Consider the following 27,704-nt stretch of genomic DNA (forward strand, 5'->3'; position numbering starts at 1 on the left):
GAGTACCTTAAAGAGAAAGCTAAACCCCATCATTAGATGTGAAGGAGGAAGGAAATTCTTTTTTCCTACAAAAGATAATGTACATAAACATTTAAAAAATTCTGTTTTCTCCATTTTATGCTTGTAAGAGATCTGACACAATGGTCACACCTGTTCTTTTCTCTGTCATGAAAGAATATTTCCCATTTACAGAATTTTGCATTATGCATAGGAACAAGAATTAAGAAAGAAAAAATATGAATGCTTGCTCTCATCTTCTGGGTTAGTCAGATCCTGAATAATCTATTTTTAGAAAAAAGGAAGATGGTTTTTTGGAGACCCTAGTCTGCCATCTTCTCAGTTTGCCAGCTTTCCAAATAAAGTTGTATTCCTTGCCTCAGAAAAAAAAAAAAAAAAGGAAAAAGAAAAAAGGTCATGCTATACTTTCTTACCCTTTTAAATGTAAACTATATGAAAGTACACTGTGATCAATAAAAATATATGTAGAGATAACATGTCAAATGCTAAATTTGCCACACCACAGCAAAATTTTCCTTATTTAATAACAGACTTCATACATGAAGTCAGGATAATTAGTTTCTGTTATGAGAATATTAGTAGATGGTTCTCAAACCTGTCTCCAAAATCCATTGGCAAGTCATTACCTCTTATCATGAAGCTTCCTGTTGTCAAATATTCTCCAGTTGGTGCTGTTTTAGACACCTGAAAAACACAATAATACATTATACTCTTGTCTTAAGAAATACTTTTTTTAAATTTTCACCTGAGAAAGTAAAGCCATATTGAAGTAAACAGCACTACGTCCTAAAAAGTTTATAATTCAGCAGAAATTCTTAACACTGAAGGGATAGATAGCTCTTCAAAGATAGATATATCTTTGTCAGTAACAAAGAAAAGAAATAATGAAGGATACACTGCATCAATCGTTTTCAAATGCCACGGACTAGAGCCACAACTGATCCACATTTCCTCTAATGTAAGATATAATAAGAAAAACAGGATAGTTTAATAAGCTTATCACAAAGGTATAAAACTATATTTACTATGCTTATTATATTAAATCCTTGCCTGAGATTTTTCTCTTTTTTTGGTTATGAAATAACCTTTCATCTTAGTAAATAAAGACAACAGTATATTTTTAAAAATATATTCTAATTTGGCAAAATAGGAAATGAGCAGGCATAATCCCACAATTTAAAAAAATTTTATACATCTGTGAAACACCCAAATCTGATAGTATCTCTACAAGGGATTAAAACTACACTAAAAAAACCTATTCCTAAAAGAAAGTCCCTTTTATGACAGTAAGGCAGAAAACATAATCCCAGAAGTGATATTAATTTCCTAAGAACACAATATCACAACATAGCAGAAAACAAATATAAATAGGTATAAAATGAAACTAAATCTAAGGGAGGATAATGGTATTGAACTATTTTTATCTTGCTGTATAGCTTTAAGACTTTGTAAAAGCGTGTCATTATCAATTATAATTCTTGAAAATGTGAAATGAATCACAATATGAAGTCATGTATGGAATGAAGTATCACCAAAAAAAAAGCATTAACCACAAAGAAGGACAATTACTAAAACCAAGTGTATAGAAAGAACCACTGGATATACCTACTTTACGGGAAGGGCCAAAGAGAATTCAGAAAATTTCAACAAAGATGAACAGGAGAAAGAACTTTTAAGTCAGTATGCCAGTCATAACTGGAACAGTCTTTATCCCATATAACTGCATGGATCATTCTCTCCATTTAGGTCTCTGTTCAAATCTCACCTTTCTAGAAAGGCCTTCCCTCACACTGTATTCAAAATGGTAGCCCCTATCACTCGCTATCCCCTTACTCTGCTTTAAAAATAAAACTAAATATACGTATTTTTCTTTAGTACCAAAACATCAACTCCATCACAAGGTACTCTGTCTGCCTTGCTCAGTTCTGTACCCTCAAAATTTGGAACACAGTTGCCCTTACTAAATTAAGAAAAAGGACCAGAGCCCTTATTACCTGATGATGGTACACCCACCAAGCACTAGTGATAACTCGTGCATCCCAAGCAGCACTGTAGCAAAGTGCCATCGTGCCAGCTTCAGTCAGGGTCCGAGGGGGAATCGGTTCTCCTGTAACAACAAAACAATAATGCTTCAGTACCACAGTACAGACTTCTAGAGCAAGACATGGAAACCACATGCAGCATGACAGGTTCATTCCTCTTATATTTTAAATAATACCACACTTTAATTTCAATGTTACAAGAAGTTACTGTTTTTATTAAAAATGTATTTACACAGGTTTTTAAATGGTCTAATTAAACAAGTCAGAGAAGAAATATCCTCTCACTTGTATCAGTAATTCTAACTTCATTCCAGAAAAGGATAATTTAGAAAAATCTATTTAAAGGTTGAAGACTTCCAGAATTACTATATATTACCTAATCTGTCAAAATAAAGAGCATATTAACATATCCCTACAGTAAGAATTCAAATATTTTACAATTGGGATATAATTCACAGACCATAAAATTCACTTTTTAAAGTATACAGTTCAGTGGGTTTTAGTATATTCACAAAGCTATGCAATCATTACCATTAATTCCAAAACATTTTCATCATCCGCCAAAGAAATCCTGTATCTATTAATAATCACTCTTCATTTTCCCAGCCACTGGCAATCACTAATCTACTTTCTGTCTCTATGGATGTGCCTATTTTGAAATTTCATGTAAATGGAATTATATACATCTAGCTTCTTTCACTTAACGTTTTCAAGGTTCACTCATGTGAGAGCATGTCAGTACACCATTTCTCTTCAAGTCTGAATAATATTCTATTATATGGATACAGCACATTTTATCTATCAATCAGTAGACAGACATGCAGGTTGTTTCCATTTCCTGGCTATTATAATGCTATTATGAATATTTGCAAACAAGTTTGGACATGTGTTTTCAATCATCTTGGGTGCATACCTAGGAGTGGAATTGCTGGGTCACATGGGAATTCTATGTTTAACTTTTTCAGAAACTATCAAACTATTTCCTATAGAAGCTAGATCATTGTCCATTCGCATCAGCAGTGTACAAGGGTTCCAATCTCTCCACAACCTCACCAACATGTTACTGTCTGGGTGTTTTGTTTGTTTTGTTTTTGGCTGCCCTGCACAGCTTGTGGGATCTTATAGTTCCCTGACCAGGGACTGAAGCTGGGCCCTTGGCAGTGACAGCATGGAGTCCTAACCACTGGACTGCCAGGGAATTCCCACTGTGTTTTTAACTATTTTTGTGGGTGTTGAGTGGTATTTCACTGTGGTTTTTATCTGCATTTCCCTAATGGATGAATGATGCAGGACATCTTATCACGTGCTTGCTGGCCATTTGTATATCTTAGGAGAAATGTCTATTTCACATTTAAAAAATTTTGTTCATTTTAAAATTGCCTTTCTACTTGAGTCAGAAGAGTTCTAGAGTTCTTTGGATACTGGTCCTTTATCAGATAAATGATTTGCAAATATTTCCTCCTTTCTGTGGATTATCTTTTCACTTTCTTGATAGAGTCCTTTGAATTAAAGTTTTAATTTCACTTAAGTCTAATTTATGTTTTTTCTTCAGTTGCTTACGCTTTTCGCATCATACCTAAAAAATGACTTCCTGATCCAAGATTATGAAGATTTACACCTTATTTTCTTCTAACAGTCTTATGATTTAGTTCTTAAATTTAGGTCTTTGATGCATTTGAGTTAATTTTTATAAATGGTGTGAAGTAGGGGTCTAAACTCCATTCTTTGGCACATGGATAGTAGTTGCCCCAGCCCTATTTGTTGAAAAAATTATTCTATCCCCACTGAATGGCCTTGGCACCCTTGCTGAAAATCAACTGACGATAAACAAGGAATTTCAATTGTCTTCGTTAATCTATCAGTCCATCCTCACACCAATACCACACTGTCTTGATACCACCATGACTGCTGTTTTACAGGTTTTGAAATCAGAAAGTGTGAGTCCTCCAATTTTGTTCTCCATTCTCAAGAATGATTTGGCTAATCTGGGTACTCTGCATTTCCACATGAATTTTAGTATGAGCTTTGTCCATCTCTGCAAAAACAGGCAGCTGGAATTTTGAGAGGGACTGCACTAAATCTGTAGATTAATGTGGGAAGTACTACCATCAGAACAATATTAAGACTTCCACTTCATAAACACTGGAAGTCTTCTCATTTATTTTGGTCTTCTTTAATTTCTTTCAATGATGTTTTGTAGTTTGGTGTGTATATCTTGCATTTCTTTTTGGTAAATTTACTACTAAATATTTTATCCTTTTGTAATACTGTTAGAAGTGGATGTTTTATTAATTTCCTTTTAATACTGCTCATTGCTAGTATATAAAAATATAACTGACCTTTACATATTGACCTTATATCCTAGACACTGCTGAACTTGTTTATTAACTAATAATTTCTGGTGGGTTACTTAAGGTGTTTTTTTTTTTAATCAATTAATTAATTTAATTTATTTTATTTTGGCTGCATTGGGTCTTCATTGCTGTGCGCACGCTTTCTCTAGTTGTGGTGAGCATGGGCTACTCTTTGTCACGATGTGAGGGCTTCTCATTGCAGTGGCTTCTCTTGTTGTGGAGCATGGACTCTAGGCACTGGGCTTCAGTAGTTGTGGCACATGGGCTCACTTGCTCTGCAGCATGTGGGATCTTACCGGACCAGGGCTCAATCCCATGTTCCCTGCATTAGCAGGCAGATTCTTAATCACTGTGCCACCAGGGAAGCCCTAAGGTTTTAAATACATAAGCTTATATCATTTACAAACAGAGACAGTTTTATTTTTTCCTTACCAATTTGGATATTTTAAACTCTTCATTGCCTAATAGCCTACTTAGAACCTCCATATAATGTTGAGCAAAAGTAAGGCAAGAACAGATGTTTATCTTGTTCCTGATCTTGGGGGGGAAGTTCTCAGTCTTTCACCATTAAGCATTTAGCTGTACATTTTTTCACAGATGTTCTTTGCCAACTTGAGGAAGTTTCCATCTATTCTTAGTTTGTTAAGTGTTTTTACCACAAATGAGTACTGTATTATTACCAAAGGCTTTTTCTGCACTGAGATCATCATGTGGTTTTTGTCCTTTATTGTACTAATATACTACATTACACTAATTTTCACATGTTAAACCAACCTTGCATTCCTGGGAATATACCCCACTTTATCATGTGTATAATCCTTGTGATATGCTGCTGGATTCAGTTTCCTAATATTTTGTTGAGGATTTTTGTGTCTATAGTCATAAATGATATTGGTCTGTACTTTTCTTTCCTGTGATGTCTTTAGTTTTGTTATTAGGGTAATATCAGCCCTACAGAATGAGTTAGAAAGTTCCTCTCTCATCTATCTTTTGGAAGAGGTTATGAAGGATTGATGTTCAGTCCTCTATAAGACTTCTGTAAATTTTAGGAATTTGAATCTTATTTTTTTGGTTAGTCTAGCTAAAGGTTTTTCAATTTTATTGATCTTTTCAAAGAACTAACTTTGGTTTTGTTGATTTTCTCTATTGTCTTTCTATTCTCTGTTTTGTTTATTTCCACTCTAATCTTTACCATTTCCTTCTTTTCCTTACTATGGGTTATCTGCTTTTCTTTTTCTAAATCTTAATGTGCACAGTTTCATTACTGATTCGAGATCATTCCTCTTTTTTGTTTTTTTTGTTCGTTTTTTTGTTTTGTTTTGGCGCACAGGCTTAGTTGCTCTGCAGCATGTGGGATTTTCCTGGAGCAGGGATTGAACCCATGTCCTCTGTATTGGCAGGCGGATTCTTAACCACTGTGCCACCTGGAAAGCCCCATTACTCTTTTTTATTAGAGGTATACAGCTATAAATTTCACTCTGAGTACCACTTTAGTTGTATCTCATACGTTTTGATAAATTTTGTTTTCATTTCATTTATCTCAAAGTATTCTCTAACACCCCCTGTGATTTCCTCTTTGACCCACTGGTTATTTATGAGTGTGCTGTTTATTTCCACACATTTGTGAATTTTATTCTATTAGTGGTTTCTAATTTCACTCCACTATCATCAGAAAACTTATTATATGATTTCATTAGTTTTAAATTAATTGAAACTTATTTTATAGACTATCATGTGGTCTATCCTGGAGAACATTCCACGTGCACTTGAGCAGGAGGAGTAATCTAATATTGTGAGGCAGAGTGTACTAGAGACGTGTGTAGAATCTAGGTAACTTGAGTGTTGTTCAAATCTTCTATTTCCTTGTTGACCTTGTATCTCGTTATTCTATCCATGACTGAAAGTTAGGTATTGGTGTCTTGAACGACTATTATTAAACTGTCTCTGTCTCCCTTCAGCCCTGTGGGACTTGCCTCATGTGCTCCAGGGCTCTGTTGCTGGAAGCACATGTGGTTTATCACTGTTAGATCTTATTGATGGATTGACACTTTTATCATTATAAAGTGTCCTTTTTTATCTCTATTAGTGATTTTTCTCTTATGCTAAAAATATTTTAAACAAAAGAATTAAAGTTCTGAATAACAGAAAGAAATATGTTACCTGTTGGATTCTTAATTACACAGCTAGTCGCTCCATGAAGGTCAGCATGTACATAAATGTCCCCTTTAAAATAAATAAATATTTTTTTAAGTTGAAATTGTTTACTTATTTATTGTTTAATGGGTTCAAAATCCAAAAGGTATAAGAAGACATATAAAGAAAAGCCCGTCTCCCACTCCTGGGAGATTTCTCATAGCCTCCTCAGAGGAAAGCAATGCTAATAAGGCAGATTACAAAAATGGTCACAGCTCTTCTCCCTCCCTTGATCCATACCTCTTTGCTTGATGATCTGGAAGCTTTTCCCATCGAGAGGTGGAATCTACTTCCCCATCTCTCAAATGTGGAGCCTGCCCCTTGACCTGCCTTGACCAGCTGAATATGGCAGATGTGACCAAATGCCAGTTACCAGCCTAAGTCTTGAGAGGCCTTGTATGCTTCCTCTCTTTCTCTCAGAAATTTGCTGAGCTACCATATAAGCAAGCCCAGGCTAGCTTGCTGAAGCATGAGAGACACACAGAGATGAATCATCCTAGCAAGTGCAAAGGTCCCAAGGACCGCAGATGGTTGACAAGTGTGACAAACAACCACGAAGCGAGACTGAAGGAAGTAAGAAATGAGGCTAGAGGAGCCAGGAACCTTGTAAGCCACAATGAGGACTTTCAGTTTTATTCTGAAGTGTGTGATAGCAACAGATGAATAAATGAGCAAACACTGAATGCAGGAATGAATGGTCAGCTAGGGAAAAGTAAAGTGCATGGTTCCTAACAGAAAAAAATGAGCAGCCATTGTTTGCCATGGATAGTTCATCTGGGATTTGAAAGTCAAAGAAGAGCAAAGCCCATACAGCTCCATGAAAGGCTCAGCTCACAATGAACAGAGTTAGAGAAGACAGAGATCAAGCCCTGGGTACCATGTAACCTGATTCCTGTCACTTTCTTTCCTGATTCTGGATCCTCAAAGAACATCAGATTAGCTCTGATATCGAGTATTGATTTCTGATACCCACACTGAGGGCTCAGCCACAGTGAAGTGGTGGTGATCAGCAAACAAAAACAAATGAGAGGCCTTACCACACATGGCTTAAGTCTTGTTTCTAAATGTGAAAAACGGTTACAAACTTCAGCACTGAAAAATTAAGCTTTTAAAAATTTGATCTACAATGACTTTGGAGGATTGAAAGCTAATGTTAATTAGCTTTATTAAAGTTAATGTAGTAGAAAATAAAAAATCTAATACCGCAGATTAGTTCAGTATTACTACTTTAGGAATATTCACTTAAAATGAGAATTAAGTATCAAAGCACATATTCAATACACCATAAACCATGAACCTCTTTCTACCAATTAAATCTGTCAAACAAAGGAGTACAAGATGAAAATCTACACCTACTATTGAGATAACCGACCCAATTATTTAAGAGAAAATTCTTTAGAATTTTAATCTTACCTACCTGGAGTCAAGTATCTTTTCACAATTATTTCATTCTGTTGCTGATCTCGTCCACCAATAATCAGATAGTTCTCTGAGCTAATGAACCAGAGGAACTTCTCAAACCTACCAAATTTTAAAGAAAAAAAGTTAACATTTCTTTCCCTTCACAGTTGCCTGAATTCACACCCTTTTAACAAAATAAAACAGAAAGCTCTCCTGTCTGTGTAGGTTAAGACAACTTGATGGCTTAATTTCTTTTCTTAAGACATCAGGCTGAATTTTACTCAAAACTTGTAATACAAATTGCCCTAGGATATTCTTAAGACAGTCTCAGTAGAAAGCAATTGCATATTATGTTAAAAACAAGTATGTACTCTTTATCTCCCTCCCATATAGACAGCCTTCTTAAGCTAGCTGTAACAACGCATTTCAAAAAGCAAAAGCATATAATGTTACATGGTCCCTAGGTTTAGCTTTCTTTCAGTGAGGCACTGGACAGGCTTTGGGACCACTGGTAAGAAAGAGAAGTTGTTTGCCATTCTGTCCTCAGTTAATCAACTGAATGTTTACATATACGACATTCTTTACTTTAAAAAAATACTAAAACCCGAAAATTGCCATCAGAAGTGTAAAATTATGACTTGTCTCAAGAAACAAATTAACCTGGGTTTTCATGATTAATACATACCACCATGATAAAGTAAAGAGTGTGTATTTGTATGACATTTATAAAATGAGACTGAACATAAATATTTCCTATGTTACATGACTAGCAAGATAGTCAGTCTTTTTACAATTTAACCTACAATTAAAAAATCTGTGGTTAAAGATGATAGATTGAGAACAGGCATTAAATGAAACTCCCTCATAGCTCCCAAAATATAATAGCAAAAGGATTCTATTCCTATTTTCTAATCTGATTTTTTATTGAGTAATATATATACATGGTTCAAAAAATTTTTTAATTACATAAAAAAGTATAGTGAGAGATCCTACATCTCTTCAGTTCCTACCACTACTACTAACTAAGGGGCCATCAGCTTCCTGTGTATCCCTCTCTAGAGTTTCTTTCTACATACAAAAGCTAAAATAAAATGTTTATTCTAAACCTTTGCTCTTTTTTAGACTCAACACACCGTTCTGCATATTTTTTTTCATTTAAAAATATACTTTCCTCATTGCTGAATGGATACACTATACTGATTTAACCACTTCCCTATTAACGGTAAAGAGGTTTGTAAAAAGACATAAGCCCACAAGGACAAAAAGAATGAGAAAGATAAATCAAAGATGTATTTTGTAATAATCCTAGCTGAGGAATACATAACAGGCAAAAAGAAAAAAAAAAAAAAAAAAAAGAGCCAACTAATCAAAAGAGAGCAACAAGGAAGACAAAAAAGGACACAGAACAAATGGACAAATGGGACACATAGAAAGCAAATAGTAAGATGGGTAGATTTAAGTGCAAATATATCAGCAATGATATTAAATATAACTGTAGTCAATTCTCCAGGTAAAATGCAAAGACTGTCAAACTGGAAAAAAACAATGATATACATATTCCTTTAAAATATAAGGATATAAAAAGTTTGCAGTACAATGATGGAAAAAGATAATACCATGCAAATATTAACCAAAAACAGTTTATACAGTTTTAACATCTCACACAGATGGAAACGATATGAGTTAAAAGGACATTTCATTAAAATTAATAAAATGCTCAATTCACTGAGAAGATATAACACTTGTATATTTGTATCACCTAATTACATAGCCTCATATACATATAGCAAAAATGCAGAAGTAAAAGCAGAAACAGACAATCCATAGTTGTATGATGTTTAACACACCTCTCTCAGTAATTGGGAAAGCAATCAATAAAAAGATAATTAGTAAAGGTGCCAAAGATTTGAACATGATTGATACACATGACCTGATATTTAGAGAAATGCACTCAGTAACTGTAGAAAAGACACTCTTTTCAACTATATATGAAACATTTATAAATAAAAGCTATCCATAAATAGACTGGGCCGTAAAGCAAGTTTCAACAACAAACACCAAATGACTGAGATAATTCAGAGTATCAACTCTATTATACAAATGAAGCTAAAAATCATTAACAAAGAAATAATCAAAAACCCCCCATGTGTTTGGAAAGTAATACATATACTTCTAAATAACACATGGGTGAACAAATCACCATGGAAATCAGAATATATCTTGACATGAAAGAAAATGAAAATGCTAAACAACAAAACTTTTTAAATGCAGTTAAAGCCATGCTGAGGGAAATTTACTGCCTTAAATATATTAGAAAAGTGGCTGGGGGAGGGGGGATATCAATGAACTAAGCTTCTGTCTCAAGAAATCAGGAAGGGAAATGCAAATAAATCCCAAAGAAAAGTAGAAGGATGAAAATAATAATTAAAATAGAGAGCACATAATAATACTGGAGATAGTAGTCAAAAACTGGTTGTTTAATGATATTAATACTATTGAAAATCCTCTGGTCAGATTAATCAAGAAAGAGAGAAGGCACAAATGATTCTTGAATGAAAAGGGAGAAGTAACGAAAGATTCTAAGGATGTTAAAAAGTGATGTGGAGGGATTTCCCTGGCAGTCCAGTGGTTAAGACTCCACGCTTCAACTGCAGAGGGCAAAGGTCTGATCCCTGGTCAGGGAACTAAGGTCCCCCACGGAGTGCAGCCCGGCCAAAAAAAAAAAAAAAAACAAAATATGTAAGTGGAATATTATAAACTTTTTGCCAATAAATTTCAAACTTCGGACAAAATAGAAAAAGTCTTAGAAAACACTGCTAACCAAAACTAGAAAATCTGAATAGTCCTTTCATCTACTAAAGAATTTGAATCTGTAATGAAAAACTGTCCCATAAAAGAAAACTCCAGGTGACTTCCATCAACATTTAAGGACAACCGATAAAGGAAAACTTCCTAATTTGCTTTATGAGATAATATAACCTTGTACCAACAGTTAACAAAAACATTATGAGAAATGAAAATTATGTCAATCATATTCATCAAAAGAAATATTAGAGTGAAAGAGAGAAAAGAAAAGAAAAAAGCATCAAAATTATGAAAGCTAGAAAATAAATGGACAAGTAAGCAAACTCAAGAAACTGAATCCTGAGCTGATGGTGCAAAAAGCCAAGAAACAAATCAACTTACACTGTATGACTCATAAAGAGCACAAGGTACTGCTAGAAACAGGGTCTAAGATGAGGTTTAAAAACAGAAGGATTGGCTGAAAATCTGATCAAGAAGCAATGACTTCCCTACATCTTTCCAACTCTGAACATGGCGGTAACTGCCCCTTCAACACTCTAATAGAAAGCCAAAAATTAAGTCTCTAAAAAGGTTACAAAGAGGATCTCTGGACTAAGGGGAAATGTACCACATTGTAAGTAGGAGTAATATACATAAAATAGGACAATTAAGTAAATGTATGAAATACTAGATACCAAGAATCTCCAGCTCATTATTTCCACTGAGCTCCCAAAACAGTGACAGCCAGGTCTTCAATTTATAAGCGGAAGAGAAAGAAGCTTTTCTGGGAAATGAGACCAAACGAAGAGGCAAAAAAGCTAAAGATATCAAGAGTTCCACAGAAGACTGCCCTCACAGACCATTTTACAAGTCCAACAACCCATAAAGAAATTCCAATTAGCATTTTAATGTTCTACTATAGAAAGTGAGTAGACAATCAAGGATCACCAGACATTAACACAAGTGAATGCTGGAGACAAAACCAACAAACAGAAAAAAGAAACTTGGAGAAGACAAACCTGCAAGAAAAGGATATTAAATAAAATGTAATACATCAAAACTATTCTCAGTTATAAAGAAACTAGAGCAGTAAGTTTTCTAAAAGTAACATTCAAAGAACCCAAAACAGCTTAAAATTAAAACATGATAGGAAGAAATAAAAGATTAAAAAATTCAATGGAAGGATTGAAAGATAAAGTTGAGAAAAATCTCAATATAGAACAAAAAAAAGAGTTGAAAAACAGAAAAAGCAATAAAACTGGAGGACTGTTGAGGCGGTCCAATATGTAAAAAATAAGAGACTTCTAGAAAGAAAGAAAAAGAAAACAAAACAAACAAAAAAAACAGACAGAGGGTATGCAATTTTCTAAGAAGTAGCTCAAGAAAATTTCTCCCGAGTTTCCAAATTAAAAAGGCCCAAAAGGATCCAGCATAATGGATAAAAACATCATCACCAACCTATATTCCTGTGAAATTTTGGAAAATTGAGAGGAAGAAAAAAAAGATCTAGAAGCTTAGAGAAAGGCAAAAACAAGTTTCCTATTAAAATATCAACTATCAAAATGACATCAAACTCCTCAAGATCAAATCTGGAAGTTAATACAATGGACAATGCCTTTTTAAAAGTCTGAGGAAAAATGTTCAAATTAAAATTCTATACCCATCCAAACTGTTAAGAGTAAAATAATAATTTTTTTATACATTGGAGAACTCAAAAACTTTATCTTCTACATACCCCTTCTCCTGAAGCTTCTAGACCACATAGTCCATCACCAAAGAAAAAGGAAATTTGAGATTCAGGACAGAAAATACAACACAGAGAGAGGTTAAAGAGAACTTCCAGGATAATAATAAATCTTAAAATGCTTAGAGTAACCAATCTAGAACAAAGTAGGTCAAAAAGCTCCAGGAAAAACTTCTGCAAGAAGATGATACTGATAAAATTGCAATGTGTATGAACACACTTGGGAGAGGATTTGGACATGTCCAATAACAAGAACAAAAATAAAAAGAAAGCAAATGAAAGAAGACAATTATTAACTTCAGGGAAGATAAAATGCTGAACAGGAAAGGAAAAGAAGACAGAATACTGTATGATCCAGCTCTGACTACAGTTTAACTATCCATGATAATGTTAGTACAGAATATCACAGTCTTAACAAAGCCACATTGTAAGCACACTGAGAAGCCAGGTGATGTGTGTGTGACAGAGCACAAGTGGAAAGAATAGAGCCTTCATCCTTCCATAGCGGGAAGTTATTAACAGACTGTAAGACAGAAAAATTAAGAAGCAGCAATATATTACAAAGAGAAAGGGAGGTATATACCAAAAGGATCAGCTAAAAAAGCTAAATGTTTCCTTGGGAGAGGAGGCAATAAGAGTTAGGTATAACAGTTTGCAGGGTTACTGGTTTTTTCACAAGCTTTCTAGAACTGATTGATTTTCTAAACAATGTGCATGTATAATTTTGATAAAAACAAAAAATATATTTTAAAAAGGTCGAACACTTACCAATACACTTTTCTTGCTTTTTGAATAGAGGTAACTGTCTGGACTTCTTTTAAGGTTTGCTTTGTTTTCTTTTCTGCTGATTTGAATGCCTATTTATAAGATAAGAGTTTTTAAATAATTTGTTGAAAATTTATTTAAATAACACCAAATAAATGATAGGGCAAGAAATGGTTTTTTAAATGTCACAAAATGGCACTATCTATACACACACACACACCATACACACATGAAAGTAATGAAATGAAAAAATTTTTGCCTTAAATATTAAAGTAATTTGTATACAAATATCTGCTCAAGACCTACAAATGAAAAACAGGTCATCTGTTTACCCAATACTCAGTGCAACCACATAATAGGTTTTGGGCTAGATGTCAGAGGCACAACAATGAACAAGACAAAGTTTCTACTTCCTATCCCACTGGGGTCTAGGAGAAGAGACATATTTAAAGCACATAATTATTCAAATAAACATGGCAAATGCTTCAAAGGATGCTATGAGAATATAACAAGGGCACCTAATTTATAATTGATTACGGTCAAAGAAGGTATTTCTGAGGAAATGGCATTTAGGCTGAAGCCTGAAGGGTTAATGGAATTATCAAGGCGAAGAACACAAAGAACACTGTAAGCGTTAAGGAAAAGGCAAGCCTGACCACAAGTATGATCACAGGGTAAAGCATCAAAAAGTGAGGCTGGAGAGGTAGATGGAGAGCTAAGTCATGAAGGCCACTCATTTAACAGATACTAACGTGACCATGTTCCAGGCAATATTCTATGGATGGGGACATAGCAATGAACAAAACAGATAAAGATCCTACTTTCATGCAATCTACATTCTAGAGGGAAGACAGATAAACACATGTTGGCATGGGTGTTTTTAAAGAAAAAAAAACAAGAGTAAAGAGGGTGTGATTGAGGGTAGTATTATTTTTACTAAGAGTGGTCAAGAAAGGCCTCTCTGATAAAATCTTATTTAAATAGACACGTAAATGAAGAGGGGGATCAAACCATGAAGAATCTCAGGGGAGAACATTCTTGACAGAAAGAGCAGCAAGTGCAAAGGCCCTGAGAAGGCAGTATGGGCCACGGTTGTAGAAACAGCTTAAGAGCCCACTATAGCTGGAAAGAGTGTGTAACAAGAGGAGTGTGGGTGATGTGGTCAGAGGGAAGCAGATCGTAGGACCTGATAGGCCAGGAGAAGGGCTTTAAAGTGTCTTGAGTGAGAGGGGAAGAAACTGGAAGATTTTGAACAGAGAGAAATGACTTCATTTTCTATTTAAAGGATTGATTGGATATAAGAACATTCCAGGATGACTCCAACATTTTTAATTTGAGCAAAGGGAAAATTACTGAGATAGAGAGACCTGGGGAAGAGAGGGTTAGGGGAGAAAACAAATACTGTAAATATACACATTTAAAGCAAAATTAAGTTTTTTGTTTTTTTTCCCCCTTTTTATTTTCTGTGGCTTTTATTTATTTATTTATTTTTAATTTATTTATTTTTTGGGGGGTACACCAAGTTCAATCATCTGTTTTTATACACATATCCCCATATTCCCTCCCTCCCTCAACTCCCCCCCCACCCTCCCTTGAGTCCCCCCAACCCTCCCCGTCCCAGTCCTCTAAGGCATCTTCCATCCTCTAGTTGGACTCGCAAAATTAAGTTTGAAAGATATTTCTGAATTTGAAAACCCCATTTAAACAGAAAAAATAATTAAGTCCATTAAATTAATAAAGCAGAGAAAAATAATTAACGTTCACCCTAAGAAATATTAAGTACCTTCTCAGCAGCTTCAACAGTCTTCTGTGTTTTCTTAGCAGCATATCTCTTGTGATCATAATACCTAAAAAAATATACATCTCTTAAGTTTAGATGAAATCTTTATTCTTAGCTTTCTATTTATGTTATTTCTAATTTTACAGACTCAAGTCATCAAGAACAAGTTTTGCACATTATGCAACTTTGCTTCGTATGTTCTGTACGAAAAAGTTGTAAAATGCATGAAACAAGATTTTAAATACTTTTAAAAAAGTATTTCACCTCAAAGAATATGCAGTCAAAATAATGATATTTCTTATCCTTAAGACCCTTTGCAGCACAGCCAAAAAATAAATAAATAAAAGTAAAATAAAATAAAATTTATACTTAAATTTATGACTTACTTTTTGGCATTGGCATATGCTGACAAGCTGAGATCAACATCAACAAGCAATGGCCTGTTTTTCTGAGGCTTCTGCAGTTGTTTATTCTTCTGCTTTTTCTTTTTTCCTTTTGGTGGTTCACTTTCATTTTTCTCAGTATTGATGTCACCATCAACATCATCATCTTCCTCCTCTGATAACAAGTATGGATTTCTATTAAAAATATTCAATAGTATTTCACTAATGTCAATCATATCACTTTTTTATTTTCAATTTTTTTCTCAATGAACTTATAAATGGATTACAGTACTTAAATAGTTGCATTATTTTAAGGTAAATTAATTTTTTTCTGTATTTTCAAAGATAAATTTCCAAATAAAATTTTTAATGAATACAGTGAAAAATTAAATAGCAAAATAAAGATAAGCATTAACTGCTTAAATATGAATCAAACTCACCTCAGCAGCATTGTAACATGATTTGTTTGTAGTTTTAATTCTTTGATTGCATTTGCCACAGGGTCTCCTTGAGCTTGAGCTTCTTTCACAATTAACCCGATTTCTGTCCAGTCTATCTGGTTGGCTAAAGCACTTCGAACAACCTGGATGGCTCTGTCAACTATCTGTAGGTTCATTTCTATAAGCTCTCCTTTAAGTTTGTCTATTTCCTTAATTTAATAAACCAAAAACATTTGTTACAATGCCAATTAAAGTTACCATTTTTGAAAAAGTATTTGAAAAAGATAAACATAATACCTGAGCCTGCTGAAGAGCTTCTAATCTGTTTTCGTGATCCTTTCGGACATTATCTAATTTCTTCAATGCTTGTTTTTCCTTTTGTTGACAAAACAGAGTTTTTAAAAATTAGATTTCTTCTACCTTCCATACCTTCTCTTTTACATCCTGAAACTCACTATTCCACCACTGCTTCTGCCCCGCTCAATGCTGTTACCTGAACTTCCCCACAGTCTACCTCCCCAGGTCTATCCTACCCCAAAGTGTTTCATGCTCCAAAATTACCTCTCCTGACCATCTACCTCCCATTCTCTATATAGGAAGGTATTTTGATTACCAGTTACACTGTAAGTAAGATATGCCCCTAATGCCCTTGCATTATTCAAGCAGGCAGAATTTAAGACATTTTTCCCTATGACATTAAAGTTTGGGGGAATTCCTAAAATAGCTTCCTTTTATCTTAATCCTGCTTCTAATTTTCTCAGTATTATTTCTAGCATTTTACAAAATATTCTTTTTCCTAAATAACACAAAGGCTCATGGTGGTTATTTGGACTTTAATAAGTCAACCCTCCGTATCTGCAGATACAAAACCTGCAAATATGTGAGGCCAACTATATTCATTGTACTACACCATTTTATATAAGGGACTTGAACATCCTTGGATTTTGGTACCCACAGGGGCTCCTGAAACAATCCACTGCAGACACCAAGGGATGACTGTACAGCATTTTATCATATGGAACTCACATTTTAAGGTGAGTGATATGGGGGCTAATTTTTTTAACACTAGTAATAGCATCACCAATTGATGAATGTTTGCATGCTGGATGTAATATTAAAAACATTTAAATTATAAGGACAGTGACTACTAAAAGAATGCACAATGATTACTCAAATAATTCATGGGATTCTGATGCACAGAAAAACATGAGGTTCAATGTTACTCTTAAACATCTCTTTACTTGCTAAAGTGCTGCCACTATGTAACTCATGTGACACACCTGCTCTGAAATTCTACTCAATTCATTTTTTACAACCAAGGGGGTGAAGATACAGGGATTCACAAATTTCTAGTTTTTGCACACATATATTAAGATTTTAATATTTCTGAAAAATCAAATCAAGAGTGACTTTGGCCATTTTCTAAAACTGTTCTGCAGTAAGAGCTCCCCAAACATGGTCAAATGTGCTGGGAAAACACAGCATATTAAACCCTCCTTGTGGAGTCATGATACATGCAAAGCACATTAAAGGCCTAGTTCAAAAGCCCACTTTAAAAAAGTTTAATAATAAATAAATACATACTTATTTGTACAGAAAAATCCTCCCCCTCTCCTTTGGCTTATTTAAAAATCTCCTCCTTGAAACACTATTCCCTTTACAGCAAAGTTTGAGAAGCTCTGGGTTGTTGTAATGAAGTAAATCATGCTAGGGAATAAATAACAGGTCTCCTTCCCACTGTTTTTTCTGGTTTAGAGAATATCTGATATTCCGATGGAGCAAATGAGGGATTTCTTTTTTTTTTAAACACTGACAGTTCCCTTGGACCATCATTAATATACCAAGAGATCAGGGAGTTCCCAAACTACTTCTAAAAGGCTGCCCATTCCTGTATGAAAGCATCACCTACCCAGCAAACCACATTTAAGGCTAGTTGGTTTAATATAAATGTTTTTAATAATACCATACCTGCTGTAAAGCTTTTAAATCTATTTTCTGACCTTCTATCTTGGAATAAAATTCATCTACGGCCTTATCAAAAAAAGAAAAAGACAATCAACTAGCTGAAAAAAAAGAAACACAATAACATGGTTGCTGCTTCAACTTGCATACACAGAATTTTAGATTCCATTTTGTATCATAACATCACTCAAGGAACTTGAGTGGATTCCCAGTAAATATACTATATAGCTAAACAGTCAAGAATCAAATTAAGTTCAAATCTTTGGTCCTTCACCTTGAAATAAAGTGGCAACAAACATTTCCAACAGTTTGTATCTGTGACTGAACTGATTTTTAATGTCCAGATTCATAGTGACTGTAAAGCAAAAATATTTTCAATTTCTTAATCAAAGCAAGTTGATATTAATTTAACAACTCATATCACGTTAACTGGTCAAAAAACAGAATCAGAAAACCCACCTTGTCAAATGATTCAAATTCTATATATGGACATTGTGAATGTTGAGAAAACAAGAAAGGATGAAATTCCTCATACCTGTAAAACATATTTACTGTATCACATTCAAGAACATTAATAAACACCCAAAGCAACTTGACCCATGCCTACATACTTACGTTAGTATGTCTTCAGTTGGTTTATCTACTTCCAGGCTTGGTTTCATTTCTCTTTTCTGAATGATATACCCCTACAAAAAATCCAACATTAAAACTAATTTCTGTTCATAATTTACAAAGATTTACTCCTAGAATGATATTAATTTTATTAACTTATTATTCTAGTTATAAATAATCAGCATTTGTCTATTGACTGTATCACTTCTCAAAATGATGTTTTTAACACTCAGTAAGTACCATTAGAAAATACTGACATTCATATGGACAAGAACAACAGGGAATAAAGAAAATGAAAACTAATGATTTGATAAAGCAGTGGGATTACACATGTGCATTTTGTTTTCTTTCCATTTTTCAGATGTTCTGCAATTTAAAGCCAAAAGCATTTAACTTCCAGCAGAAAAAGTCTTCGGTTCACTTTGCTGGTAGGAAATTTTAATTCATAACTGGGCGCAGGGTTTATATATTTGGACTGAATTTAGCTATAATTAATCAGAACTTTTCCTGAACTTTTTTTGTAAGTAAAGTTATACTTGGAATAGGGAAGAAAAACAAGATATAGGTAATTCAGAAGATATTTAATAATTTAAAAGATGTTAATCAGTAAGTTTTTGGAAAGTGCTGACAAATTAAGATGTGCTTCTCTATCTAAAATCAACCTAAGAGGAAATGTTTTCCAATTCCTCAACTTTTCAGGAAGATACTGACTTGACCCAGTGCCGATACTGACTTGACCCAGTACTTCATAGAAGATTTAAGGAATAGGAATAGCAATTTTAAAAAAGCTACCCTAGAATAAGCATATTACAGGTGTTAAATTTCCAAATTACAACAAAAAATTTACATATACTGTTTTCCACGAACATTTAAATTATAAAAATTTAAATAAGTAAAACCACAACAACATACAATAAGTATATGTGGCACTACCTTTCCACTGAAGTTAGATGTTGTTCTCATATACTCTTCTGCTTTCTGTAGACAAACAAGTACTTTTTCAATATCTAATAGGGGAATAAGAAAGGAAAAAAGGAGTGCCAATCAACTGTCCACTAACTATTATTAAACAACTATGCAGAAAATAGAAAGTGCTTATGAAATAATAAAAGTTGTTGAAGAAAATTAAATACAGTTATTTCATGTTTATAATCAGTTTATTAAATAAGAATATATTTTGGCCAGCTTGTGGTCCCAGTAGCTTTTATTGAATCCATCTTTCTCCTCATGATCCAAAAGGCACTTTGTTCATATGCTGAATTTCCATATATATTTGGGCTTGTTTCTGAATTCTTTATTCTGTGTGTTCCTTCTCCCAAAACTTAACTTTTAATTACTATAGCTTCATGATATATTTAATGTATGAAAACATTATTCTCCATCATTACTATTATTTTCCAGAGTTTTCCTGAACATTTTTGTATGCTTTTTATTGCATATATCAGATTCATTTAAAAAAGGAAGTGCAATAGCAAAAAATAACCGTTTGCATTTCACACAGGATTACAGTGAATTCATGTATTTCAGAAACTAAAGCATTTATTTCAAACGTTCAATTTGTATTTTTAAGTGCACAAAATAATTTTACAGCATAAAAATGATCCCTAAACCTTAAGAAATGTTATAAATCACAAAATATAAATATCAAGAATGATTTTTTAAAAATTTTACATGAGAATCTGCAGATAAAAATGTGTCAAAGATCAAAGCTTCCATTTTCCTTATATTTCCTGTAACTTTTTATTATCCTCATCTGGAAGTTAATTTAGGTTCCCTTAAGTAGTTAGAAAAGTCTAACTCATCACAGTCACACCACAGCACTTACAGAATTAAAATGCATAAATAATGCTACTTCTAGAAGCCCTTCAGGTTCTGAGTCTGAAGGTGAATAATTCAACTCCTTCAAGCCTTGTACCAGAGACTGTCTCACGTGTAGTAACCCCTTCCAAAATTTAGGGGGAGGGAGAGAGAATAATCTAAAGTTGAAAGGTAATAAAGGTAGATCAAGAGATTAAACTGCACGTTACCAGGGATAAAGCATCACATTAGAGTAGGAAGTCAGGAATACCATATGGATAGAATACTCATAGGTCAAATGTTTTAAAGTCTAAAACTACCCACTCACTTATTACTTTTCCCAGCAATAATTTTCACAGGTTTAAAAAAATGAAATAAAAAGGGGCAAAACTTGTAGCATGCACACATACCTTTACTTTCAAATTTTTCATCCACTTTGACATTGCCAGAGAACCCATTTTCTATAAGACAGTGTTCAATGAGAGCTGGTCCGTAGGCTATAAAAGCAGAGGATATTATATGTAGTATTTTCCAATAAAATTTCACATTCAAAATATAACACTAACATATATACCAATGTAAAATGATCTACTCAATAACAGTAGCCAGTGAAAATAACAATTAGTTTACTTACTTTAAATGTTATTAAAAATGACAGTTCAAGTATTTATAAAAATTTGAGACTATAATAAAATTGTAGAAGTCAGTGCGAAAGTTATAGGAATTTAATGGTATTTAGCCACATATAAAAAGGATTATAAACCAGGAATGAAAAGTTAGTTTAGCATCCAAAAACTGGTTAATGTAATACACCATATTATAACAGAATAAAAAAACATAAAAATCCAAACTTACAAATTTTATACATGCTATACTAACAAACAGAAAGTTTTAAAGATAACTTTTTAATGCATTCTAATTTCACAGGAGAGGAAGAGTAACTCCCTTAGCAATGGTACCTGGGTTCCCATATGTCCTTCCCAGATTCCTTAGTATAGGGATAAGTGATGATTTTCTCAAGTACATTGAATGATCTTTACCCTGGTTATTAACAGTACCTGGCAGACCCTGGAATGCCCTGAGTCTCACCAATAAAAAACAAAAAGCAAAACAAACTCAACTAGGCTAAGTGGTTACTAAACCAAAAACACTTACACTGAAAAAAAACAAAACAAAACGGATTTCTTAGAAAACTACAGCTAGTGCTCAAGTGCTAGATAACATATGGTTAGTTTATGTAACTGTATTGCTTTTAAATAAAATCTAACAACAACAACAAAAGATCTAACAGATAAAGGTCAGCGTTCATACAGTATAACAAATTTCTCTTTCCTTGAAAATAAACCCTTATTTACTCAAAAGATCATTTTTAACCCCTTTCTACATTTATCGAATTTTTCTACTTTTCTACTAGAACTAGATTTCAATGTGTTAAATATATTCCTGAAAACCATATTATCTTACAAACACTTCACTGCTCAATGTAGGATTACTCACGAAGTAACGGGTTAAGAACTCTCTTCAGTAGTTCACCCTTAGGTGCACTGGCTATTACTTCAGTCAATCTGTGAAACAAAGTTGACACATCCCTTACTATCTTATATTTAATAAATCTCACAGCAATATTCACGATACTTTCACATGCATCAATTCGCCTGATCTTCAAAATACCCTAAAATATAAGAGGAGTTAGTTCACTTTATAAGTAAAAAATGGGTCATAAAAAGTAACTTCTCTAAGGTTAGTAGGTTCCCGAATAGCAGACCGGGACTTGAAACCAAGTTTTCCGAGGAAAAGCAATACTTGTTCAACTAAGCCATCCTGCTGATTGTCAGCACACCCATATATGGCATGAGAGACACGTTCTTACGCAACACTTAAATGTACTGTAGTTTGTGGAGACTTGTGAAGTGTCTTTTTTAAAAATTTTTATTGGAGTATAGTTGATTCACAATGTTGTGTTAGTTTCAGGTGTACAGCAAAGTGAATCAGTTACACATATATCAATACATATATCCACTGCATTTTTTTGGTTTTTTTTTTTTTAGATTCTTTTCCCATATAGGTCATTACAGAATATTGAGCAGAGTTCCCTGTGCTACACAGAAGGTCCTTATTAGTTATCTATCTTACATATAGCAGTGTATATATATGTCAATCCCAACCTCCCAAGTTATCACTCCCTGGTGATATATCTTAACACCTGAAATGGCTGTACCTAATTACACACTTAAAAAGAACTCAAGGATGCTGTGGGCCACTGTGGGCCACTGTGGTCCCCCAAATCAGCATCAACCTCACCTGCAAACTTGTTAGAAATGTAAATTCCCAAGATCTACACCAGATCTACTTAAAACCAGGGGCGGGGGTGGGGGCTATATTTTACCAAGCCCTCTAGGTGATTCTGATGCATTCTGAACTTTGAAAACCAATGCTGTAGCCTATTAGTCAGCAAAGCCTTCCAGCCACAAGACTAGAGCTACAGTCAGCCCCTTACCCCACCATACTCCTATTTTTTAGCTAAACCAGGATTCCTATCTCCTTTTGCACTCTGCCAAGATATCCGTTTGTCTTCTCACAGAACAGCTAATGAGCTCCCTCATTTTACCAAGAATCATAAACATCTGAAGTAACACAAAACTTAGATTAAAAAAACATGCATTTGCTACTCCCAAATAAGGCATAACTGCTTATATTTAAGTGCACATTTGTGTAGTTCAAGCAGCCCGAATTTATTTTGTGCAAGTAAAGAAAATATTTTACGTAACAGTTCTTTCATGTTCTGACATATGACCTATTTTACTATATAATACAATATGAAATGAGTTAATAAACACGTTACCTTTCCAAGGTAAGCAAAGGTACGGCAGTTCTAGCATGATCAACCGGATAGCGTTCACGAACCGCAAATTTAACATCATCTGACTCATCCGTTCGAAATCTTAGGATATTTAAAATTAGGTACTCATAATCTGTAAGAACAATGTTCCCCTGTAACAGAATAAAATATAATTTAATGCTTTTCCCAGATCATTCTTAAATCTTCTTAAAAACTGAGAAAGAAAATGTAATCTCTTAAAAACCCAACCAAGGCTATAGAAATGAAGTTACACACAAAGAGCATTTGAGCTGCGTCTGAACAGTGCTCCTTGCACTTGCCCAGCACAGGCTATGAAATAAAATAACTAAAGCTAAACATCCCAAGTCTGAAGCATAATGAAGGAATCTAGAGCAACTTTAAACTCACTGTCTGATGGTTCTGCAGAGGTCACTATTAGAAGCAGAATAATCAATTAACAACTTGAGGACCACCAGTTGAACTTATGTTGCACTTGGTTCAGGCAAATCTACAAACACTGTGGCTTATTAAGAAAAACAACATATATTTCAGAAGCCAAACACAGAGCTATTTATACTTTCACCTGCAATTTGTCTTTTAATAGCAATTAGTTATGTGGCAAAATCAATAAAGGTCATTATACCCTTTGGCCGTGGAATTCCACACTTGGTTATGTGGCCTAATGAATAACCCAATAAAACCAAAAGCTACACGCTTAAACTGCATCATATTTACAATAGAAAAAACTGGAAACAGCCAGATGTAAAAATTGGAGATACTGTTAAATAAATTATATCAATATGACAAAATATTTAAAAGCTGTTAACTTAAGACTATGTAAAAAGAGTGGGAAAATGTTTATAATGTTCAGTAAAAAATAAGACAAAAAAATCCTGTATCCTGGGAAGTGGAAGGCAAATACAGGGAAAAACTAAAATACTTATTAAAGAGTGAGGATTAAAAAACCTTTTTAAAATTTAATATTGCTACATAATCTTTTTAATAAAAAAGAGGGGAGAAATCTAATCAAAATAAAACTGCCCAAAGAATACAACCTTCCAAATTTATTACAGACAGTGGAGCTACAGGTTGTTGTATAATTAAAATACAAAGAAGCATCCACGAAAACAAACAGTCACAAATGCCTTAGCCAGTACTTAGAAGGTGGTCATAGAAGATGGTGCGAATAACCCCAATCTCATGAGGAATAACAGGTTGCAAGATAATGTGCACTAGATGGGGGCACCATTCACCTTGATCACAGATATACAGGCATACCTCGAAGGTATTACAGGTTTGGTTCCAGACCACTGAAATAAAGCGATACTGCAATAAAGCAAGTCACGTGAACTTTTTGGTTTCCCACTGCATATAAAAGTTATGTTTACACTATATTGTAATGTATAATAATATATGTAAAATACAATGTATAATAACACAATGCATAATATAGTATATAAAAATAATAATATACTGTAAAAAAAACAATGTACGTACCTTAATTTATAAATGCTTTATTGCTCAGAACTGCTAACCATCATCTGAGCTTCCAGCGAGTTGTTCATAGGAATATGATCACTGATCACAGATTACCATAAAAATATAATACTAGTGAAAAAGTTTGAAATATTGTGAGAAATATCCAAATGTGACAGAAACATAAAGTGAGCAAATGCTGTTGGAAAAATGGTGCTGACAGCAAAAAATTACTTGATGCGGAACTGCCACAAACATTCAATTTGTAAAAAATGCAAGTATGTGAGAAGCACAATAAAGCAAAATGCTCCATAAAATGAGGTATACCTGTAGATAATCTGAAGTTACTAGGTGCTGAAAGAGTAGAAATCAAAGAAATCATGCATTTAGAAATTTAAACATTTATTTAACAGAAATGGAGAAGGAAAGGAGACTTGAATAGAAGTCCATATGGTTCATAAAGATGTGACTTGAAAAACAAACCTGGCCATAGGGCCTGCCACACCAAAAGTGCTCAATAAATGTTTGTTGAATCAAATTGTGCAGTTATCAAGAACATCTGGAAGATTCCAGTAAGGCAGTTACTTCCCTCAAAGGGCTTTCTTTAAACCAAGGTTTCTCAAAAGTATTCTGTTAAGATGGCTTCCACTACTCCAATTAAAAAAAAAATTTTTTTTCTGTAATCTAGTAAACTTTGCAAATCCTATGTAACATCCTTCTCTAGGGAATGTACACATCACACTATCATATTAAAGGCACTGGTAAGTCCTAGAGTTAAAAAAATTTTTTTACCTTATTTATTCTCAAAGTTCTTCAGACTTTTATGACTAGGGGACCCATTTTTCTAGGCTATTATCTTATGGAAGTGGTGTCAAGGAACTTACTTGGGGAAATACTGCACTTGACTCTGATGTACTCAATAATCCACTTTCTAATATTACTTTCTCCAGAGTCTTTCTTACTGGAAACTTCTTATCACAAATTAATAAATCGACTTTCTTAAATGAGTTTGAATAGCAATAGCCTCTTTACCCGAGGTCTGATCAACTCTAGGTAAACCATACATCAAAAATCCAGACATGAAGGCTAGAAGCTCAGACCCTGGTATAAAAAGAGGAGAGAGCAATCTTCAAGATCTACTGTAAGAATCAACCAACATACTTTTCTTAGATACCACAGTGAGTACTGAAAATTCCCAAGCACATATATACAAATCCTGAATATATATTCCAAACGCATCACTAACTGGAACTCTGGAACCTAGACAGTACACATGCCAATTGCACAGAGCCTTCAAAACAGAAAGGCCCTAATGCAAGGGGGTATCCTGGATTGAACCCTGGGAAAGAAAAAAGAACATGAGTAGAAAAACTGGTGAAACCCGAATAAAGTCTGTAGTTTAATTAGCAGTAATGTATCAATGTGAATGTCTTAGTTTTGACAACTGTACCATGTTTATGTAAGATGTTAACATTAAGAGAAACTAAGTGAAGGGTACACAGGAATTTTCTTTATTATCTTTGCAACTTTTCTACAAATCTAATAATATAAAATTAAAAAAATCTTCAAGTTTTTAAAATGATACAGGTTTTTTATTCTATGGAAAGAAATTTTACATCATTAACAGCTAAGTTTAAATTGAAAAAGGAAAAAAAAAAAGGAAAGGCCCATGTCTGATATATAAGCTTAAACTTCACGTTGACTTAAACTAAAGGCAGCCTGCAATTCGTTACATTCTAGAGATTTTCCCCCCAATGAAAAAAACCTTCTCTTGCTTTTTAATTGGCAGGGTGGGGGGAAGGGATCATAAATAGGCCACCAAGCATAACAGTGGTTCTTCTGGGATGAGGAACTGGCTGGGCCAGGAGTGATGAGACCTTCCATTTTAATTCTACAAACTTCTCTATATACTGAGAATGTATTCATGTACTACTTGTACAAACATTTATAACTTAAATGGTAGTCTAGACAATTCTAACTGTTGTCACACTGAGAAAAAGAAAACCTGGACAAAATACAAAGCAAGTCCTTTAAGAAACAAAAAATGCAAACATGCAGTAAACATTTATAGGATCAAAATCTTGGAGAGGAAAACTCAGAAAGGTGAGCTCCACACTTGGAGCTACTTTTCCCATAGGATCATTTATCTAATAGTTAAGAAGCAGCTGACTGGCTGGGAAGCTGAGCATGAATTCTGATAAGACTCACAGGACAACTAAGGAGAATAAAAATTTGAGTTCAGGGTCAAGTAAAGGGGGTGGAGGCTAGGGGAATTTATCCCTGATGAATTCAGCTATGAATAGTGACCCCTGAAAAGGCTGTATCCCAGGAGGAGTGAACTGGAAATTTTCCAGGTTTCCCAGGCCCAGCTTCTGGTCAATTCAGTACTTGACTGGAGTAAGGTAATCTAGGATTACTTGTGTTCTTAGCTACCTGTCAAAAGCCAACAGCCCCTCTAAAGGAAGATAACATCATTCCAGGTCTTATACTGTATCTATTACTTTTCCTACTCAGTGCCTGGCACACAATAAAATAACCAGCCATGTGAGGAGACAAGACAATGTAATTACAATTAAAAGAACAACAGACTATAAAAAACAGACATCAGAGGAATCTGATAATAGTACAATTCCAAATGATTCCAAATGATTCTTGTCTGATAGCAATAAAATTAGTGAATTGGACGACAGATCAAAACAAAATATGACTGAATTTTCCCAAACTGATGAACAACACCAACCCACAGATTCTAGAAGCACCATGAACCCCAGAAGGTAATTACAAAGGAAAATCAACTAGGTACATCATGGCAAAACTACTGAAAACCAAAGACAAAGAAAAAATTTTAAAGCACCCAGATAAAAAGCAGAGATTACCTTCAAAGGAGCAACAGTATGACCGAGACTGGTTTCAACAGAAACAGGGGTCACCAGAAGACAATATACTATTTTTGTAACTGCCAAGAAGTTATTTAACTAATTAATGAGAGAACTAGATGACAAAACTGGTTCTAAGAGAAATGAAGTAAGTGAAGTGGGTGAGAAAAGAATGACTGCATAAGATTGGCAATTTGGGGCAATTAAACTGCAACCTCTGGGGATATCTTTTCTCTGG

The 27,704-nt window shown here is 34.1% G+C and overlaps 2 protein-coding genes across 7 annotated transcripts in view; one reads left to right on the top strand and one right to left on the bottom strand.

Annotated features, from left to right (window-relative positions):
• The window catches only part of KLHDC2 (kelch domain containing 2), a 52,827-nt gene extending 26,777 nt beyond the window's left edge, over window positions 1-26,050 (top strand). The window contains exons 15-17 of one of the 3 annotated variants that reach the window (XM_057723768.1): window positions 16,862-16,938; window positions 18,840-18,906; window positions 25,644-26,050. In XM_057723768.1, the coding sequence (XP_057579751.1) occupies window positions 16,862-16,938; window positions 18,840-18,906; window positions 25,644-25,735 (236 nt within the window). In that variant the 3' untranslated portion in view covers window positions 25,736-26,050. Of the gene's footprint in view, window positions 1-16,861; window positions 16,939-17,659; window positions 17,726-18,839; window positions 18,907-19,492; window positions 19,516-25,643 lie in introns of those variants that run through there. The other 2 variants (XM_057723769.1, XM_057723770.1) reach the window with 2 other exon arrangements.
• The window catches only part of NEMF (nuclear export mediator factor), a 56,423-nt gene that overhangs the window by 19,284 nt on the left and 9,435 nt on the right, over window positions 1-27,704 (bottom strand). For all 4 annotated transcript variants that reach the window (XR_009051482.1, XR_009051481.1, XM_057723767.1 and 1 more), the window contains exons 5-21: window positions 23,118-23,266; window positions 21,773-21,840; window positions 20,686-20,772; window positions 19,412-19,485; window positions 18,482-18,552; window positions 18,326-18,401; window positions 17,873-17,935; window positions 16,202-16,279; window positions 15,905-16,113; window positions 15,468-15,659; window positions 15,085-15,148; window positions 13,305-13,393; window positions 8,025-8,128; window positions 6,575-6,637; window positions 2,013-2,125; window positions 645-702; window positions 7-65 (exon numbers count right to left, since the gene is read on the bottom strand). Coding sequence is in view for 2 of the 4 variants with exons in the window: in XM_057723767.1 (XP_057579750.1) it covers window positions 7-65; window positions 645-702; window positions 2,013-2,125; window positions 6,575-6,637; window positions 8,025-8,128; window positions 13,305-13,393; window positions 15,085-15,148; window positions 15,468-15,659; window positions 15,905-16,113; window positions 16,202-16,279; window positions 17,873-17,935; window positions 18,326-18,401; window positions 18,482-18,552; window positions 19,412-19,485; window positions 20,686-20,772; window positions 21,773-21,840; window positions 23,118-23,266 (1,617 nt within the window). In the remaining 2 variants the exon portion in view is untranslated. The remainder of the gene's footprint in view (window positions 1-6; window positions 66-644; window positions 703-2,012; window positions 2,126-6,574; window positions 6,638-8,024; window positions 8,129-13,304; window positions 13,394-15,084; window positions 15,149-15,467; window positions 15,660-15,904; window positions 16,114-16,201; window positions 16,280-17,872; window positions 17,936-18,325; window positions 18,402-18,481; window positions 18,553-19,411; window positions 19,486-20,685; window positions 20,773-21,772; window positions 21,841-23,117; window positions 23,267-27,704) is intronic.

The sequence above is a fragment of the Hippopotamus amphibius genome, chromosome 2, assembly GCF_030028045.1.
Source record: "Hippopotamus amphibius kiboko isolate mHipAmp2 chromosome 2, mHipAmp2.hap2, whole genome shotgun sequence".
NCBI lineage: Eukaryota > Metazoa > Chordata > Mammalia > Artiodactyla > Hippopotamidae > Hippopotamus > Hippopotamus amphibius.